This window comes from Athene noctua, chromosome 15 (genome assembly GCF_965140245.1).
Source record: "Athene noctua chromosome 15, bAthNoc1.hap1.1, whole genome shotgun sequence".
Classification (NCBI taxonomy): domain Eukaryota; kingdom Metazoa; phylum Chordata; class Aves; order Strigiformes; family Strigidae; genus Athene; species Athene noctua.
Window position 1 is genome coordinate 11,155,621 of NC_134051.1, and position 20,536 is coordinate 11,176,156.

The window sequence follows — 20,536 nt, forward strand, 5'->3', positions numbered from 1 at the left end:
GGAGGGACGTCATTGTTCCCCGACGGGCTGTAACAGTAGGCGGAGCGGGCCGGGCTGAGGCGGGGGCTGCGGCGAGGGGGACCCGGCAGCGCCGAGTCAAGCGGGGCCGAGCCAGGTAATGGGGCCGCGGGGGGGGGGAGCGCCGGGCCTGGCGGCGGCCTGGCAGACCCCGGCAGCACCGCGTGTGTCTCCCCGCCGGGAAATCAATGGGCCGGGGAGGAGGGGCCGGCCCGGGAAAGGGAAGGGAAAGCGGCCGGCGGGAGCAGCCGGCCCAGCCCATCCCAGCCCGCCCCGCCGGGGCGCCGGCCGGGCGCTCGGCCGCTGTCCTCCTGGCTGGCGGGCAGCCGGAGGGGGTGGGACCCCGGGCGGGGCGGGGCGCCGTCCCCAGCACGCGGCGGAGGGACCCAGCCCCGCCGCCGCCGCCACCACCCCCTGGGCCGGCGGGACCGGCCCCTTCCCGGCGCGACGGGGGGGTGGCGGTGCCCGGCGCGATGCCTCCGCTCCGCGCCAGCCGCCTCCGTCGGGGTCCCGCCGGTGCCCGCCTCTCTCTCCTTCCTTCCTCCTCCTGCCGGTGCGAGGACTCGGCGTTGCCTCCCCGCGTCCCGGTGCCGGCGGGAGGGCGCCCGGGAGCCCCTCGCTCCGAGTTTCCCCGCTGGGCGCGGCGGCGTCTCCGCGCCGGGCCTCCCGCTCCGAGGGTCCGGGTGCGATTCGTCTCCCCTTGCCGCCGCCCCCTCCTCGCGCCCCTCTGTCCCCGCCCCCCGGCGCTGTCCACGCCCCCTCCACGCGCTGTCCACGCCCCCCTCCACGCGCTGTCCACGCCCCCTCCACGCGCTGTCCACGCCCCCTCCACGCGCTGTCCACGCCCCCTCCTCGCGCTGTCCCCGCCCCCTGCACGCGCTGTCCCAGCTGCGTTGCCATGGTCACGGAGTCGCTGCCTGGGTGATGCCAGTTGGGCTCCAGCCTCCGGACGGGTAGCAGGTCGCTGGCGCGGTGTCGGGCTCGGGCCCGAAGAGGTGAATCCGGAGCGAAGAGGGCGGGCGCTAAGGCGGCGTGGCACGGCCCCGGGCCTGCCCCCAGCCGGGCGGGGTGGCGCGGGGCGCGCAGGCGGGGCCGCGGGGCTTGCCGGCGGGGCTGGGGCGCGGTGTCAGCTGTGGGCTGAGGCGAAGCGGAGGCTCTCTCAGAGCCCTTCCTCAGTCCTCCCTCGCCCGCTGTAGTCGGGGTCGGTTTTTTTTGGGCGTGTGTTTGGGCTCTGCCGCTCCCGAGTGCGGACATGTTGCGTGCAGGCGGGCTGTGCCTGTCCGTGAAAGCAGCCTTTCATCTGTCGGTGTCAAAACGTCTTCAGGAACCGAACCCCTTCAGAAAGGAGGGTCGGGGGGTGGCCGGTTCGGCCCCTCAAGCTTAGCACTGGTCCTAAAACCCGGGGCAGCCCGGGATGAGACACTGGAGCGGCCCCTGGGGCTGCCGTTGGCCCCCGAACGGGAAACCCCCACGATAAACGGCTGTAACGGTCGCTCCGCGAGGCACCGGCCGGGCAACGGTCCGCCTCGCGGTGTTTTCGTGATTCCTGCGTGGCTTATTTTTTGATGAAGGTAAAACTAGCGGGGCGTGTGTGTGTTTGGAGTGTTTCTTCATTTCCTTTATTTATTTTTGCTTACCGTAGCGTTGCAGGGTGGAAGTGTAGTTTGTAATTTAAAGATTCAGACGTGCCTCATCTGCGTATCTACGCTGTAGTAGTTCTCTATCGCTCCTTATTTCTACCTAGGTATTTTTGTGTGTGTAGTTGTTTTACAATCGCTGCTGAAAACGTTTGTTTTGTAATGAGATAAATGCATTATCGCTATTCCTTGGTTAAACGCGGTTTTGTGAATGGGATCTTGTATAAAATCTTCCTGAGCTGTGGCTTTGCATGCAAAGTGGAGACCAAATATAAATATTTAGATCCAAGTCTTAACTGATGTGTTTTGCGATGAGACTGATGAGAAAAAGCTAAACAATGCTCACGCAAAACTCCAGATGGGAGGAAAGTAACTATTTTATCTGTTTTCAGTATTACACTGGGAAAAGTCTGTTATGACATCTGCATAGGGAAATGACACTCAAGACACATGACAATGTAAATTTATGTTCAGCAGTGGTATAGGAACAGAATCTGTATGTATGTTGAACAATGAAAGAGGAAAAAAATAACAGTTTATAGTTTTTGTACTTCCTTGTCAAAGAGATGTTATGTTCAGATTAGGACTTTTATTGACATATTTTGAAGAAGTAGTGCATTCTTACTAGTGTTGATATTTGCTGTTGTGTAGTGCTTGATATCTGGTAATGTATCACTTGGTTGTCAAAAAAAGAAAAAACTTAAGGCTTACGTTGGTCAATATAACGCTAAAGCTTTTTTTGTGATAGTATACTTCAGTTTGCCTTTCACTAAAGTCTTGATTCTGGCTTTTGTGCCACAAATATGTTTTAAATACATTGTTGAAACATTTTCCCTTTTAATTGGAAAAAGGAGATGCCACTGGTTTCTGCAGTTTGAAGACAGGATCTTACCTGAAAATCACTGAGCCCAAGAACTGTCATCTTAGTCTTCCAAATGGACAAGGGTGTCTTCATTTCTCAGTGAAATGAGAAAGAATTTTCCACTTTTGTGTATTCTCAGAACTGGAAAATGTGTGTTGAGTGGATTTTAAATTGAAAATTTAGAGGGGAAAGGATCTAATTAAAGGCTTTGCACATTTCTTTTGTGGGACTAAAGTTTTAGTCTTAGTTTACTGTGACCTGTTTAATCTGCCTTAAGTTTTATCAGTGGCAAGCAAGTTGTGACATAAATCTGAAACTGCTTTATGCTTTGTTCTCTCATTTATTTCAGTATAACAAAGCAGCTTGTGCTTTAAACCTTCAGTTAAGTTTACAGTTTTTCTAAACTTAAAAAGACCCTAAGTGCTATAGTAGGATAGTAGCAAAAATTTAAATATAGAAATTGACAATTGGTCATGTAGTTATCCAGCAGCTTACTATGCACACACAATTACACATATTTAAAGAGGTATCATCTTGAAACCTAATCAGGATGTTAAAAAGGACTTAATGTCCGTTATTGCCTTTGTCCTTGAGGGTTGAGGGTTTGGTTTGCTTTCTCTTATGTTTGGCATTTCCTTTTTGTAGCTTACGTTCCTCTGCGGTTTTGCCGGTGGAAAACGTACACCTTTATATAAGTAGAACTGAAAAAGATGCTTTTTGGTTGATAATAAGAGTTGTAAATGCAATAGGTGCGGAATATCACAAGTACTGCTGCCAAAATTGTATCCAAACAAATATTTCTTGGAAGGGCAGAAGAAACCCAGGTGGAAATAAATTTACAAATATTTTCTTGCTTTTCTTTCCCAAGATTTCTGAGAGTTATCTCCCATCCTCTGTGTCTCAGAGGTGTGTGAGTCCCAGGAGTGAAAAGATGGGTCAAACAGCTCCTCCTGGATCTTAACAGGCCAGCACTTGAATGTGCCACTGCTTACAGCTCCTTAAAAAAAAAAAAAAAAAGAAAAAAAAAAAGTCTCCATAACTGTCATGGATTAAAATCCCATGAAAGTGTAAGAATGCCACCAGTCACCAGCTCTGCGGAAGTTAATGAATTAAATAATAAATAATAAAAGTAACATTGATACAGTTTTGATGGAAAATTCTGCTTTGTGTATTTAGTTTTGGGTTAGTTTGGTTTTGTTTTTTAATCAGTCTTATCAACTAAGTGACAGGATTTCTCCTTTTCTTTCTGGAATGCTTCTTGACGTTCTTATGTCAACCAGAACTTTTGCTTCTGTTACAGATATGAACAATGACAATAGTTAATAAACAGAAATCTTCAAGCTCCAAAAAGTCATCATCAGGGAGACCAGACAAATCCAAGGCACCCCGCTCAAAAAAGATGTCATCACACTCTGCAAATCTAGGCCGGGTAGCACCTCCAGAAGATACCAACAATGTCTCTGTAGACAAAGGACCTGGGGGTGCTATCTATTGCAGATCATCTCAGAAATCTAAACCTTTTGGCCGAAGAGACCTAGGTAAGTGTGTCTTTTGTCCTCCCCCCTTTTTCTTAAAAACAAAAGTAGAAAATGCAGTTCTTGTTTGTTGCTCTGCAATAAAATGGGACTACAACAAATAAGGACTTCAGTGGTAGGCTTCAATTTTGTGAATCCCCTAAGGCAACTGAAGGGACCAGTGTTGCAAAACATAATTTTATCTATTTACAATCTATTTGTAACTTAGTTTTGATCTATTTGCAATCAATTATGGGGAGCTTTTTATAATACACAGACTTACACAAGTCTATTCTGTTATGCAGAGAAAAGTACATTTTACCATTGCTATTCATGGCTTCCATTATTCACAAGTCTTTGAATGATAACAGTGCTCAGGAAGAGATCTGATGTCTATAGGGTTACCTTCTGTGCTAGCTACTTGCTTACTTTTCTGTCTTAGGTCTCATATTTATTAGTGTATAATTGTAAGTTTATGGTTTAAGTTTTGATAAGAAAGAAATAATTGAATTAATAATCAGATTAAAGGCTATAGATGGCAAAAGTTACTAAAATCAGAGTGGTAGTTTGTCTTGCATTAGAAGAATTAAAATAGATGAATAAACTATTATCCACAACAGTGTGTTGACCAGCAAATTTAAGTGACAGTGTTAAAACTGCATCTTATGTGTTTGGAGTATAGCTGTTCTTCCAGGTGCTCCTGCAGAATGTTACTTTTTAAATATCCTTTTTAAAACAGAAACAATACATCTCTTCTAAAATAAAATTTTCTTGCAGTTGTTAATGACGGAATTGCCCCCCCGCAAAGTATACTCTTTCCACCGGAAAAAATTTGCATGGATTGGCAGAAGACTCAAAGTGTTGGAGTGGGCCTACAGAATCTTGGCAACACATGTTTCCTCAATTCGACCCTGCAGTGTTTGACCTATACTCCACCTCTTGCCAATTATATGCTTTCCCTCGAACACACCCGGTCATGTGAGTACATTCTAACATTATTATAAATCTGTTGGACAGCTCTGAAGGTGAAGGAACAAGTGATTCTGTGAAGAAAACTTAGTTGTCTTATTTTATCTGTAGAAGCTGGCTTTGAATGTGATCTTAAAGGTGTTTTCCAACCTACATGATTCCATGATTATATTAACAGGAGGCTCAGAATTGCATATAAAGTGCATTTGTTCATGTAAAACTTAAAAAAAAAGATAATTTCTTGCTTCATTTGAATAGTGAAGTGCCTTGTAAAGTCAGGCATTCAAAGAACATTTGGCATTTGGGTTTCCTGCTGGTAGAAATGTGGTAAAATTTAAGATGTTAGCATCATAGATTCTTAGTCTTCTCAGCCTAGATATTGTAATGCACTAATACTGTGATGAATGATACATTCACTGTTGACCCATTAAAAAACCCCCAACATCCGAGAAAGCACTACGAGCTAACTCTTATGAATTCAAATTGAAATTTGTGTGGGACTGTATTAAAATTTAGACTTATTAAAAATAAAAGTTTGTATTTTTTAAACCCTTGAATTTGTGTTCTTTGAATTTTGTTTTTATACTTTATTTAAGCCTAGGAGCCTCTTTTCATATCCATATATGTGTATTTTTACAAAGGCACCTGTATGTTTTCTAGTCTGATGCCTTAGTATTTGTCCCTAGAAATTTAATTGTGTTTTCTTACCATATATAAAAATTATTTCAGTTAAGAATCCTGTTGATAAAGGAGGGCAGAGATACTAATACATGCATTACTTTAATCTTTCCTTTCTCCCAGAGGATTCTTAGCTCTCTGTCATGCAGCTCACCTAACAGCAGTGTGCTGAAAATAACACACATTCTCTCTTAGTGCTGTATCATCAATGTCAATATTGTTTCCTCATGTATTCTGCAGTCTGTGGAGTTCACGTTCTTGTCAGCCTGAAAAAAAAAAAAAAAAGATATTGCAATAGTTACTTAGGTTTCTCATCAGAAAATGCAATTTAATACAGACTTAATTGACATTTTTATTCTATACAGTTCTGCATAATAAAATGTCACAACAGTGTTGGCATATTGACACCTTAGGAGAAGACAATGTAGTGTGGAGAGTGGACATTGTACCTATTATTTAAAGATTATTATGTTTTTAGTTTTTTTATTTGTAGCAATGTATATTTGACTAGACTGGGATGCTTTCCTTTTTCACTCTTCAGGTCATGTACGAGGATTTTGCATGATGTGTATCCTGCAGACTCACATTAACCAGGTCCTCTGTGCTAGCAATGCCATCAGCCCGATATCTGTTATTAAGGGCCTTAAAAGTAAGTCATTTCAGATGGTTTTATTTTTTGATATTTTTAAATTTTTCAAATAATTATTTGATGTGTATAAATGATTTTGATATTTTAAAGAAGAGATATTTTAGAAATATGAGGTTTCTTTCATATTATATGAGATAAATATAATAACCTTCTTATTTATTAGGAATAGGAAAAAATTTGCATTACGGTAGTCAAGAGGATGCCCATGAATTCTTAAATTTCGTCTTTGACGCTTTGCAGAAGTCATGTTTGAATGGAAGCACCAAGTAAGCATAAACAAATTAACTTTCAATGTTCTCTAGCCCCTCTTCCACCTTTATTTGCTATCATAAATTAAAACCTATGTCCTTGGTTTTCATAAAAAGCAAAACTGTTTGAAGAGCTAACTTGGTGCCTTAAATCATCTGAAATCTGATTATAATTTATTTCCAGACTGGACGTATCATCTCAATCCACTACACTTATTCATCAGATATTTGGAGGCTATCTAAGATCCCGAGGTACTTTTCAAAAATCTTACTGTGCTTTGAACTGGTCTGTGTCTTTTTGTCTGTCTGTAGTAAGAGTTTGTATTTTGACTAAAGTAATATGTATTAATAATTTAAATTTCATATATTGCTAAGCATTTGTATTTTGATTCCAGTCAAGTGCTTGAACTGCAAAGCGGTTTCAGATACCTATGAGCCATTCCTTGATATTACTTTGACTATAAAGGTAAGATGTTTTGTGAATATGGGTCAAGATGTGTAAAGACTTGTAGAGCTTTCTAAAATTAAGTCATTTTACGTGAAAACATATACTGTTAAAACAAAAGAGTTTGGTGGTGAATGGGAGTGGGTTGGACTTTGTTCTTCTGTGGAAGCCATGTGAATGGTCTCCAGGTTTGCATTATATTTAAGCTGGAATAATAATAATTGTATCTACACAAACAGTGATACTATCATACTGTTTGGTTATTCTACTTCAATATACATCTGTTGTTAGACTGATGGGTTTGATTGTTGTCATTACTGCTGCCAAAGCATATCACAGGTGTTTTCTGTGGCATTGCAAAATTTATTATTTCAAAGTAGAATAATTTTCAAATGAGGTAACTCTGTGTCTGCCTCCTTTTTCACAGTGTTTGCTAGTTCACAGCAGGTCACCTAAGTATGAAATAGCAAGGTTCTCTTGTAACTACTAGTAAGTGTTTGAAATTTTGCATTTCCAGTGACTTAGTGCTCTACTTTCTTACTCATTCAGGGAATTACAACTCTTACTAAAGCCTTAGAGGAGTTTGTGAAGCCCGAACAACTTGATGGTGAAAACAGCTATAAGTGCAGCAAGTAAGATTATTACTAGTTACATCTTAATACAAGATACGAGTTTAATGTATTGCATGACTTAGAGCATAAATTATGTTTTGACTTCATTTAGAAATAATACAATGAGACACAGCTCTGTTGTTCTTTCATTTAGTTTTGTTTACAAAACTAATACACTGAAATTATTCAAAGCTTAGAAAATAATACATTTGTATTGTAGTGAGTAATTTTTGTGTTTCTCTTTGAATATTTAGAAATGTAAGAATTGTAGCCATTATCTCACGTTAGACTTTTATGCCTAGTCCTGTCTACATGGGGGCTTGTCAGCCTTTGTAAGTGTGAACCTGCCCACTGAAATATTCCAATGGCCATAACTAGCAGTGAGCTGAAGCACGGAGCTATGGAAAATGGTTTGGGGTGGGAAGCAACATCAGCTTCTTGAAGGTCCTAGCGTTCACTGTGAAACAAAGTGAGACTGGTTCTCAGTAAATGTGAACAAACTAAGTGATAATTAATATTCACAACCTCTGCCTGGCTCATTGAACAATGTCTTGCACAGTTCTTGAATTTTAAAACCTGTGGACTACCTTTGTCCGAAATGAGTCACCCTAAACCTATTCTATGCTTAGTGAAAGCATATGAAGGTATGATGTCCTATATGCTGATCAATATGTAAAATGTTTCTACGTATGTAACATTTGTATGAGAGATTTTGGCAGAACAAGGTGTTAATTCAAACATAAACTGAGAAAAGCAAAAACCACCAGGCTCGGTTCTGTAACATTCCTATCTGATCCTCCTAAATGTAAAATGGATTTATGAAAAGAAAAAACATTATGCAAGTAAAGATCATGTGTGAGAGATGGAAACTTGTTTGACTTTTGGAGGGGAAAAACATTTGTCTGCTTGTTTTTAAGGTGTAAAAAGATGGTTCCTGCATCAAAGAGGTATACGATACATCGTTCTTCCAACGTTCTCACAATAACACTGAAAAGATTTGCAAATTATACAGGTGGAAAGATCAACAAGGTATATTTACAGCTGTAATGCACCTTTATCTTCTTGGAACAGGAGATTTTCCAAAGATGAATACTCATTTAAATGTTGTTAATGTTTGGAGGCGATAAGTATAGACTATTAACTATAGTCTGAGAAAAGCCAATATAACAACTATGGCTTCTTCTTTCTTTTTTAATAACAATAAAGTTCCCATTTGACCATAAGAATATACCTTACTCTTAAAAGATCTAATTCTGTCGAAAACTTAAGTTATTAAATGTTGTTTATGAAAATAGGTACTTTAAAATTATATATTTCATTTAAATATATTAAGGTCATCCTAGGCTGTGTTTTTAGAGGTGTTTTTCTTGAGCTATTCCCTGAAGTATTTCAGGATAATTTTTGAATCTTCTTCGTTTGTGTTTAGGATGTAAAATATCCTGAATATTTGGATCTTCGAGCATATATGTCCCAGTCAATAGGAGAACCACTCATCTATACTTTATATGCAGTTCTTGTACATAATGGTTTCGGCTCTAATGCTGGACACTATCTCTGTGTAATAAAGGTAGGTATCAGCTTATTTTCTAACAGGGTAAAATCTGCTGACAAGTTAAAATGTTACTGGTAACCACTGTGTTTAGGGGAAAAGGTTGCCTTGTATGTTTTGTTTGATTTGTTCTGGTATGTTTTTTCTGTAGTGTTCTACCTGTGATGTCATCTGGAAAACATGCAATTCATCTAAAGATATCACTGTCTTTATTTGCAGGCCAGTGATGGACGTTGGTATCGAATGAATGACGCTTCAGTAGAGGTTGTTAATATGAAAACAGTTCTCACTCAGCAAGCTTACGTACTTTTTTATATCAGGTAATAACAAATACTAAATATGTTCAGAATATATTTACTTTCTTGTTATTGATATTTTTCGTCTTTTAAAGTGTTTTTCTTTCTATCCTTGGAAAAGATTACTGTTTGTATAATTCAGTTCTGTCTAACCTGCAATTCCCCATGTCATTTTTATCTTTCACTGCTTGGCCTTAAATTGCTGCACTTGTGTACGTTGCTATATATCTGCTCTCTCTAGCTGGCTAATTTAGAAAAAGGAGAAATTAATGCCACAGAAGGTGTAAGGATGAGTTATTGCTCTGAAAAGGATAGTCATTGTAGAAAGACCATTATCTAATTTTCAGTTTGTAGTCTTGGTTAAGTCTTCTGTACATGTCTTCTGTGTCATATAAACTGTTCCTATAAAATTATAGTATGGGGTTTAATCCAATAATAGAGTGAAAGAAAAGCTCTAAACTAAGATCACTGCTCTTTTCCCAAGGCGCTATGATTTGACACTCGGAGAACGTGCTTTTTACGTACCATCACCATCTTACTCCCCTTCATTCCTTGGTCAGCCGGGGGCTAATAGTAAGCAGACTGGAGTTATGGGACCACGACTTCCTCCTCATATGACTAAGGTAACTTGAGGGGGGCACTACACTGATACTGGTTTTTTGTTTTGGTATGGGTTTTGTTGTTGTTTTTTAGCATTTTTAGTTTTATTTTCCCTCCCACACTGCAGCTTTCTTCACAGCCCTCATGCTACAGCCAGAATCATTCAAACAGTGGCTAATCCTAAATTGTGCAGCCATGCTACTTCATTACTTTATACTTCCAGCTCAGCTCTCTAAAGTACTGAGAACTACTCTTTGGAGACCATATAAGTAGTCAATTAATGCTTGAATAATTTTTTTAAAAACAGAAAGCTTTCCCCACCCCCCGCATCAGTGTCACTTTAGATGAGACAGTGAAAACAAACTGTCTTGTTCATGAGTACAAGGACAATTATTCCAGTGTTTTCAGGGAATCTTTAAAGGGGAAAATAAATCTATTTGGGAATAGCTTTAGTCAATGTTAAGATGTTTGGATGGGTTTCAGAAATAATGTTCATTTGATACCAATATGCAGTAACCCAAAAGTAGGAATTGAACACTTACTGGACTTAGATTTGTCTTTGAAGGGGGGTGTGTTTTCTTCTTAGGTGTTGAGGTAATTTATAGAAATATTTAGTAGGAGAAATTAATGTTTTAAAACTTCAGATACCGCGTGTTTGCACATATCCATCTTGCCATCTCTTCTTTTTAAATACAGAACTCAACTCATTTAAATGGAAATGGACCCCTAAAAGAGGATTCAAATACCGTTGGTGTCACTCTAAAAAGGCCATCTTCAGCTCCGCCAACAGCTTGTGTTCAAAACTGGGCAACTACCAGGCCTTCAATTACAGACTCATCAAAAAACCAGAAGATCACTATCAGTATTCACAACAAATTGCCTGCACGTCAGACTGTGTCACAATCTCCCTGTCCTAGTGCTGCGGAGGATGAGGATCTAAGCAAGCCTGTTCCTTCATCCACAATTACAAATTCTACTGCAGCAGAGTCTACCTCAAATGCACCTACAATGTCATTTGCTATTAATGTTTCCAAACAGGAAGTTCCTGATGAAACTTTTGTTGAGCCAGCAGTGAGTGGAAATCTTAAACTCAGCTCTGATAACTCTGTCACTTACAGCGCAGAATCTTCAGGAAGATCTGAGGAGTCAAAGGGCTTGTTTAAAAAGAATTGCAACATAACATCTACTAATGGAATTTTGCTTGGAAAGGTGGCCCATACATTGCAGAATTCCCGTTCTTCCTGTCAGAATGCTGAAGAAGAAAGATCCCAACATGAGCTGCCAAAAAATGATTCACTAAATGGTGCTAATAGTTTAGATAATGCATCTAAAGAAAATGGACAGAAACTTGACGATTCCACTTGCCAATTCCAACCTATTAAACCTTCTGAGTTTTGCTTTTCTGTAACAAATGGATTGTTTCAATCAGTGAGTTATGTTTGTTCCATCTTGAATTTCTCACCTATGGTGTATTTGGTATTCAGAAGCATTGTAATGTACCTAATTCATGTGAAATACCGAGAAAACAGCACAAATTTCATCATAACACTTTGTGCTGTTATCCCATTAGAATTTGCAGGGCTGAGCTGACATATGAGAACATGTCAATTTAAGAGAAGTTGAGCTGTGATAGTATTCATAAGTTTTGTAAATATGTTTGGGGGTGGTGAGTGGGGTGATGTGTAAAATAGGGATAGCACATAGAATTTAAAGTGACCATGTTGAGCATCTAATGTAGAAGTTTTGCAAACTAGTTTTCTACTAAATATAGTATTTTTTCCTGTTATTTCTATTTTTCTGTTAACTTTCTGTTAACTTCTACGTTTTAATTGTAGATGCCTGTAGCTTTGTCGACGATTCCTCAAGAAATAATCTTAGAATCTATCGCATCCAGCCAGATGAACAGTTTGTCAGAGAAAAGAAGGTAAAATGAGTGCACTCAGATTAAAACCAGATTTCATACAAGTTTATAATTGTTTTACCTGTCTGCTAATACTATTTAATAGAAAGATTTAAATTAGTACAGAGAATTCCATAATGTAATCTAGTGTTGCAAACATCAGCACTTGAGCATAAATTATTCTGCTATTAAATGCAGGCAGATGCCTTTTGGAAAACTTTGGTTTCTTCATAGAATGTTTTTCTATTTTTACCATTGTCTGGAGTAATTTTCTATTCCTCCTTCCTTTTTTTTCCATCCTAGGATGTGTGAATGTAAATTCCCACCATCTGCTCTCCCATTTGGGGGGGAGAGAGGGAAATCCATGTGTTTACTGTTTTTCTAGTTGAGGGGAGAGCAAATATAGTGGTTTTGGCTATTGATGTGATTCAGAGCAGCAAGTACAGGGAGACAGATGTATTGGATGTGGGGTTTTTAATGCAGTACTTGCAGAACCAAGAGAAGAAAAACCTCCTCTTGGAGCTGAGGAAGGTGTAAGAATAGGTTTCTAAAGAGAATGTCTTTCAGAGTTTTGCAGTAGCCACGAAATTTTTTAATTAAGGGGATTTTACTCCTAACATTCATCTTTTAGATGGACTTTTTCAAGTGAAAAATGTGGTTTTATTTTGTGCAGTGACCCTGGACCTCAGAAATCTGAGAATGATGCTCTTAAGGAAAATGCACTGTTTGCCTATAAGGAATCTAGGAAGCTTCCTTTCAAATTTGGCTGTGAGGCTGAGAAGCTTTTTACTCAGTCAAATTCTGAAACCACTTCTACCAAAGAAGAAGTTACTGAAAGTATTATAACAAAAGCTGATAATGCACATCCCGATATCAATGGTCAGCACAAGGTCAGGAAAAAATCCTTGGACACTGAAGGTGAATTCCCTGGGCGGTGTGAGTATGAAGATGGTAAAGACAAACCAAGAAGATCAAAAGAACCTGAACACATTTCAAGAGAAAATCCTTTGTATGTCAAGGTCTCTTGTGAGAGCGGAAAGAAATTAAGACAAACTTCCTCTTTAAAGTGTGAAATTGAATGTAGACTTTCATCTCTTGATATTACTGATGAACGCCGAGAAGCAATGAACACTTTTAATGACTTTGTAGTGGTACCACCTGTTAATGACTGTTCTATTACAAAACTGGATAAAGTTTTGGAGAGTCAATTTTGTAGAGAAAATGAGGGACTGAATAATAAAAAATTTGAAGAAGATAAACATAGGAAAAAACATAAGAAAAAAATATATGACTCTAAAAAGCCTGACAAAGAGCACTACCGAAGGAAGAGAGAATACTCAGACACTGAAGAGAAGGAGAGGCAAACCAGAAGCAAACCAGATGGTTATCCCCACAAGAGAAGACGCTCTCGCAGTGTGGAATCAAATAAGCAATATCGCCATAGGCAGGAATATTGCAGTGAAAGCAAGTACAGATCTTCCCATAATGATGGAAACAGTCCAAATAATGGCAAAAGCTCAGGAAAATATTCTCGTTATAGATCCCGAAGCAGAGAAAGAGCAGAACAAGACAGAAATAGATATTATTACTCCAAAGGAGAGAGAACTTGGAGCAGAGAAAGATACTATCAAGATGAACCACGGAGATGGGACAAGTGCAGATACTACAATGATTATTATTCTGCTCATGGAACAAGAGATGGTAGAGAGAGAAGGTCCTCTCATTATGATAAAGACTTTGACAAATCAAGCCAAGCTTACAGTAACAGGTCACATAATCCTTATCATTGCAAAAGCAGATGGTCTCACAGTGCACTCTCTAGAGAGGAAGATGGACATCACTTTAGCAGCCATAGAGCAAGTCTGCATCATTATTCAGTACCTCAGCAGCCATCTGAAAAATATTCTCATGAAAGGCACACACTTCCATCTGTGTCAGCTCGTTCAAATTTTGAGGACTCTTCCCGGAACAATAAAATAAGAAGTGTCAAAATAAAACATACCCACACAGAAGGAAGTGGAAGTGAAAGTGGAAGCGAAAGCGAAATAGAAAGGAAACGCCGAAAGATAGATGACCAAAGAATGAAAAAATATAAGAAGGACAAGAAGAAAAAGAAGTCCAAAGATAAACATCAAGAGAAGGCTTGCACGTAAGTGAGGATTCCTGCATAATCAGCAATTTTTTCCTAATTCTTTTCTGGGTGTTTCTCATGTCTGCCTCTTTTTCATTGTTTCTAAGTTATTTATATAGCATAATCTGGCTGGGGGTCAGGTCATAGGAAAGATAAGGCTGAATTGTTTTAGAACACTAGATCTGGATCACATAGTTAGAATTGCATCTGCACACCATTCTTGATTAGATTTCAACAATTATTTTTTTTTAATTCCACACATTCCACAACTAGCCCCTGTTAATGATTTGTGTACAAACCAGGACCTATTGTCCTTCATTCTGAGGCCTTAAGTTTGCTGCATCTAAAGTAAGTTAGATGTGCAGAAGTTCCCACAAAATAGCTGACATGCTGCAAGTCATCACCTGTGGTAAAATAAATAACATTTCATATATGCATTAAGTGCCACATCTGTTTTTCTATTTTTAGCTTAAGCTTTTCCGTCAGATCTTGTGATTTGGATTTCTGTATGCTCCACTTCGACGATCGCAGACATAAGAAAAAGAAGAAAAAGAGGAAACACACTAGGAAACTGGAAGGCGTCTTGGAATGTTTAGATGATCGTTCCCAGGAGAAAGCACTGGAGAAGGGGAAAGAACCCTGTCCTCCCGGTGGCTCTTTAAGTGAGCAATACGGAAACCAGGACGGTGAGGAACCATACAAAAAAGGCGCAGGTGACGGCAAGAAATGCAGCTGCATCACTTCCGAGTATGTTAAAGGTAAGGGACCACAGGACGTTGGCAGGACTCCTTTTTATTCACATAGACGTTATTATTTAAAACAATCTTTAAATGCTTGTGTGATGAAATCTCTGCTTTCTATCATGGCTCCTGAACAGCCTGCATTAATACAAAAAAAAGTTGATAGGCTTTATTTTTTTTCCCTATTTTTGAATGACTGATAGGAAAGAAAGTCTGAAATAAAACTGCAAAGGGTTGAAGGGCAAGTGATTTTAATTTGGCCTGATGGTTAAGTGGTGAACAAGTGGGAGAAATGCAAGATGCCTTGTTAAATTCAGTCCAGCCAACTGGGAAAAAAACACTTGGGCAGCTATATTTTGAAAAAGCATCTAGTAGGTAGACAGGAAGTTCAGTAGCCAGGATGGAACATGGTGACATGAGCCTTCCAGGTTGTTAGTAATATTGTAGTGAAACACCATCTTCCCATAAAAGACTGCTAGAGTAGCTGATTTAAATAACATACTGTGTTCAGCTATTGCATAACATACAAACAGTGCTGACTGCTTATTCAAAGTAACATAAGTTGGTGACAGTACTGAAATATTGTGGTTTCAGATGTAGATCTGCCTTCAAAGCACAGTTGTTAATCCTCCAGAGGACACTTTGCAATTTAATACCTGGAGAGTATGTTCGATACCTGCTATTGTTTTATTTACCTCTGGTGTTTTTCTGTTAGCATAGGCTCAAAAATACAGAGAAGTGGGATGATGAAACAGCTCTTTTCCAGTTTTTAATATTAAAAAGTCAGTTTGGTGCTGTTTATAAAAACTAAATACAAACTTGAGTGCTTGACTGAATTTACACAACTCTGCTGTTGCTTGTCATAGTCCTGACTTGGGCTCTCAGTAGATACTATGTTTTAAGTTAACTAGCTCTAGAATTATGCAGTGAAGCTTGCACACTGGACCAAATTCAACATCTAAAATAAAATTTGACATTTCCCATTTAATTTTTCTGAACAGAAGTGTTTATTATTAAAATAAAACCTTCATAAATGCCCATTATCTAACATAAAGACGGTCCAGGTTACTCAGATGTTTTCATAAACAAACAACACCCTCAGTCATCTATTTTACTCTTATAGATAACTGCAGTAATCTCTGAAGAAGAGAGCTCCCTATCCAAAAGCAAGGGCTTTTTTCCAAATTCTCTACATTTTATATGTACCCACAATTTTAAGAATTGGGTTAATAGTGACAAACTTGTTCATTAACAGCCTGGTGTTGACAATGTCATTCTGGCATAAAATCCAAAAGAATGAATCTTCTTGCATTACAGCTGAATGCATTTCACAATTTGGAGAAGTTTAATCTTAGAATAGATTTTAATTTTCAAAAATTTCATGTGGTTTCCCCATTGAACTTAATTGCCAGTCAGTAGATTCTTGCACTGAAAAGTTTGCTTAAGGCAAAGAGGGAAGTGCATTTGTGGAAAAACAATTATTGTATTTAGGACATAGACAACCAAAAGTTTTATTCTGAAAATACAGTATAGAGGGAAAGCTGAAGGTTCACACATTCTTCTTGTAAAATTTAATATATTTATCTCTTTAACAAGGAGAATTTAAGAAGGAGGACTGAATTGAGGTCTTTCAAATATTACTGTTGTAAAAATACACTTTTTTGTATGATACTAATGTAAAAATAATCCTTACTGCACTAAAATTGTGTCTATTCTAGCTGATAAATCAGGAATCAAACAGAAGAAAATGCATCTGCTCTAATACAACTTTGGCTTTAGTGAATTCTCCGGCCAGCAGATGGCAAACTTGTTTTTTTTCTAAACCAGTCAAAAGTATTGTAAGAAAGTAAATGTCTTGCATCTTATTACACAGGTCAGGGGCATTAAGATTACTAGTCTATGTGGGTGAAAGATGTTTCTTTGTTAAATATGATGACAGTACCCCACTTTGATACACCAATTGCAACACAAGTGGGATGTGAGGGGCTGTGAAAGGCAGTTTTTTAAGTCTCAAGAATTTTAGTATTTCATCAAGTCCATGGATGTTAATTAGCTTCACCTTGTGGAAGGTCAATCTTTTTTAAAAAAAATTTGGTCTCAAGTAGGCTTTTCTGAATGATGGAATCTAATCTTAAAAAAGGCCACTTCAACAGTGTCTGTTTAGATTGTTGAACCTCTCAAAGCATGGGGCAGACTAGGAACAACTGAGAGAGAATTGTTAGGTTGTGCCGATTCACCAGGACTCATGTTACTTTGAATAAATCCATAAGGATGAAAATGGGAGAAAGAGCAGCTTTAAAGCAGTTAATTTTCTATACTCCTATATGTTCTCTCCAGCAAGTTTCTGAAGGCTTGTGTTTGTAAGATTTGGTCAGCTTGACCACAAGATTGTTAGTAAAACAAGGATGCTGTCTAGGCAAAACTTCAACAAAATTTAATTTACCTCAGGTCTACCATTTGCTATTAAAGCAGGTAGCTTTGTCCTAATAGTCTGTAGAGTTCACCAATGTTAGCGTAGAACTGAAATGCAGTCAGTTTAATTGTGAGGAAGCCACCTTCTCGAGTCGGCTGGATCCTGTAGTGACAGAGCAGATGGAGTTGTGGGCAGGCTTGAGACTTGTCTTTCAGAAATCAAACCACAAGACATAGTTTTATGTTGAGTGGCATGACAGGGAGTGACATTGTTTCCTTTTGTCTTTCAGCTGTGGAGCTTACTGGTGGAATGCTTCATTACTCAAACTACACCGACCATCAAACCCGACAACTTTTTACCACCAGACCTGACAACTCGACACCAAACCTGACATTATCAATACTGACCACTAAACCTGACATTACCAAGACTGACCACCAAACCTGATATTACCGATATTGACCATTAACCTGACATTACCGATATTGACCATTAACCTGACATTACCAATATTGACCACCAAACCTGACATTACCAATATTGACCATTAACCTGACATTACCAATACTGACCACCAAATCTGACATTACCAATATTGACCACCAAACCTATTACCGATATTGACCACCAAACCTATTACCGATATTGACCACCAAATGTGACATTACCGATATTGACCACCAAACCTATTACCGATATTGACCACCAAATGTGACATTACCGATATTGACCACCAAACCTATTACCGATATTGACCACCAAATGTGACATTACCGATATTGACCACCAAATGTGACATTACCGATATTGACCACCAAATGTGACATTACCGATATTGACCACCAAACCTATTACCGATATTGACCACCAAATGTGACATTACCGATATTGACCACCAAACCTATTACCGATATTGACCACCAAATGTGACATTACCGATATTGACCACCAAATGTGACATTACCGATATTGACCACCAAACCTATTACCGATATTGACCACCAAATGTGACATTACCGATAATGACCACCAAATGTGACATTACCGATATTGACCACCAAACCTATTACCGATATTGACCACCAAATGTGACATTACCGATAATGACCACCAAATGTGACATTACCGATATTGACCACCAAACCTGACATTACCGATATTGACCACCAAACCTGACATTACCGATATTGACCACCAAACGTGACATTACCGATAATGACCACCAAACCTATTACCGATATTGACCACCAAATGTGACATTACCGATATTGACCACCAAACCTATTACCGATATTGACCACCAAATGTGACATTACCGATAATGACCACCAAATGTGACATTACCGATATTGACCACCAAACCTATTACCGATATTGACCACCAAACCTGACATTACCGATATTGACCACCAAACGTGACATTACCGATAATGACCACCAAATGTGACATTACCGATATTGACCACCAAATGTGACATTACCGATATTGACCACCAAACCTATTACCGATATTGACCACCAAATGTGACATTACCGATATTGACCACCAAATGTGACATTACCGATATTGACCACCAAACCTATTACCGATATTGACCACCAAATGTGACATTACCGATAATGACCACCAAACGTGACATTACCGATAATGACCACCAAATGTGACATTACCGATATTGACCACCAAATGTGACATTAAAGATAATGACCACCAAATGTGGCATTACTGATATTGACCACCAAATGTGGCATTACTGATATTGACCACCAAATGTGACATTACCGATAATGACCACCAAATGTGACATTACCGATATTGACCACCAAACCTATTACCGATATTGACCACCAAATGTGACATTACCGATATTGACCACCAAATGTGACATTACCGATAATGACCACCAAACCTATTACCGATATTGACCACCAAATGTGACATTACCGATATTGACCACCAAATGTGACATTACCGATAATGACCACCAAATGTGGCATTACTGATATTGACCACCAAATGTGGCATTACTGATATTGACCACCAAATGTGACATTACCGATAATGACCACCAAATGTGACATTACCGATATTGACCACCAAACCTATTACCGATATTGACCACCAAACCTATTACCGATATTGACCACCAAATGTGACATTACCGATAATGACCACCAAATGTGACATTACTGATAATGACCACCAAATGTGACATTACTGATATTGACCACCAAATGTGACATTACCGATACTGACCACCAAACCTATTACCGATATTGACCACGAAACCTGACATTACCAATATTGACCACCAAATGTGACATTACCGATAATGACCACCAAACCTATTACCGATATTGACCACCAAACCTGACATTACCAATATTGACCATAAACCTGACATTACCAATATTGGCCATTAACCTGACATTACCAATACTGACCACCAAATCTGACGTTACCAATACTGACCACCAAGCCCGACATTACCAATACTGACCAAGCCTGACATTACCAATATTGACCATCAAAACTTATTATTAAAACAGTTACTATGAAAATAAAATTGTCGTAAGTGGTGCTTAACATTTCTGTACGGAATTTTACCATGAAAGAACTTTTTTTTAGTTTTTAACTTGAGACTTTCTTTTTTAAAATATACTTCTAATCCAAAAGGGTGAAACTTTTTACAACTGCTGAACATTGTAAATTACCACATAAATATCTCACTCATGTGAGATAATGCCCTGGAATAGACCATCTCAAATGCTGCTTAATTACAGACTCAGGTTGACTTTATGTTATTCATGTAATGTTACTCCAAGTTAGACATCTGGTGCAAGAGCTACCAGGAATTATAAAAATTGCAACTGACAGTCTGTATATTTAATTTAAAGACTTATTTAAAATTTCACAAGCTCTCGAATAACTATAGAGCTTTGCAAGACCATCTTTTTTCTGTGCTGTCTGACACTAGAAACTAATTTACTTCACATTTGACTTATATTCAAGATCTGAAGAACATCTGGTTTTCAACATTGTGAAACAACGAATATGCAGTTCTGAATGTATCTCTCAAGACTATTTGTAAACTCTTCCATGTTTTTATTACATTTTCTTAATATACTGTCTTAAGTCTCAGTTGTCTGTTTTGTCTCTCTAAAGTGTCTAGTTACAAACAAATTCATACTGTGATTTTTATTTTTATTATTAAATGCTATCAAACTGTGATGCACTTATTATTCACTGGTCCTGCATCAGGAGATGAGTGGGGA

The 20,536-nt window shown here is 39.1% G+C and overlaps 1 protein-coding gene across 2 annotated transcripts; it reads left to right on the forward strand.

Annotated features, from left to right (window-relative positions):
* Positions 1 to 27: 27 nt before the first annotated feature.
* Positions 28 to 18,120, forward strand: USP42 (ubiquitin specific peptidase 42). Of its 2 annotated transcripts, none has more exons than XM_074919009.1 (17): positions 28 to 115; positions 3,818 to 4,055; positions 4,809 to 5,009; positions 6,220 to 6,327; positions 6,491 to 6,593; positions 6,760 to 6,827; positions 6,971 to 7,041; positions 7,570 to 7,652; positions 8,549 to 8,660; positions 9,058 to 9,198; positions 9,400 to 9,500; positions 9,961 to 10,099; positions 10,773 to 11,504; positions 11,912 to 12,000; positions 12,650 to 14,125; positions 14,576 to 14,865; positions 17,550 to 18,120. In XM_074919009.1, the coding sequence occupies exons 2-17, from the start codon at positions 3,827 to 3,829 to the stop codon at positions 17,705 to 17,707; spliced, it is 4,101 nt and encodes a 1,366-aa protein (XP_074775110.1). In that variant the 5' UTR covers positions 28 to 115; positions 3,818 to 3,826; the 3' UTR covers positions 17,708 to 18,120. The 2 variants fall into 2 exon arrangements, with proteins under 2 accessions (XP_074775110.1, XP_074775111.1); XM_074919010.1 differs by having other exon boundaries at positions 14,594 to 14,865.
* Positions 18,121 to 20,536: the final 2,416 nt, after the last annotated feature.

Bases quoted from the DNA above. Each gene is read 5' to 3' on its own strand.
- USP42 (XM_074919009.1), top strand. From the start codon at position 3,827: ATGACAATAGTTAATAAACAGAAATCTTCAAGCTCCAAAAAGTCATCA. The intron at 7,042-7,569 runs GTAAGATGTTTT...TTACTCATTCAG, and splicing joins ATATTACTTTGACTATAAAG to GGAATTACAACTCTTACTAA. The intron at 12,001-12,649 runs GTAAAATGAGTG...TATTTTGTGCAG, and splicing joins AGTTTGTCAGAGAAAAGAAG to TGACCCTGGACCTCAGAAAT.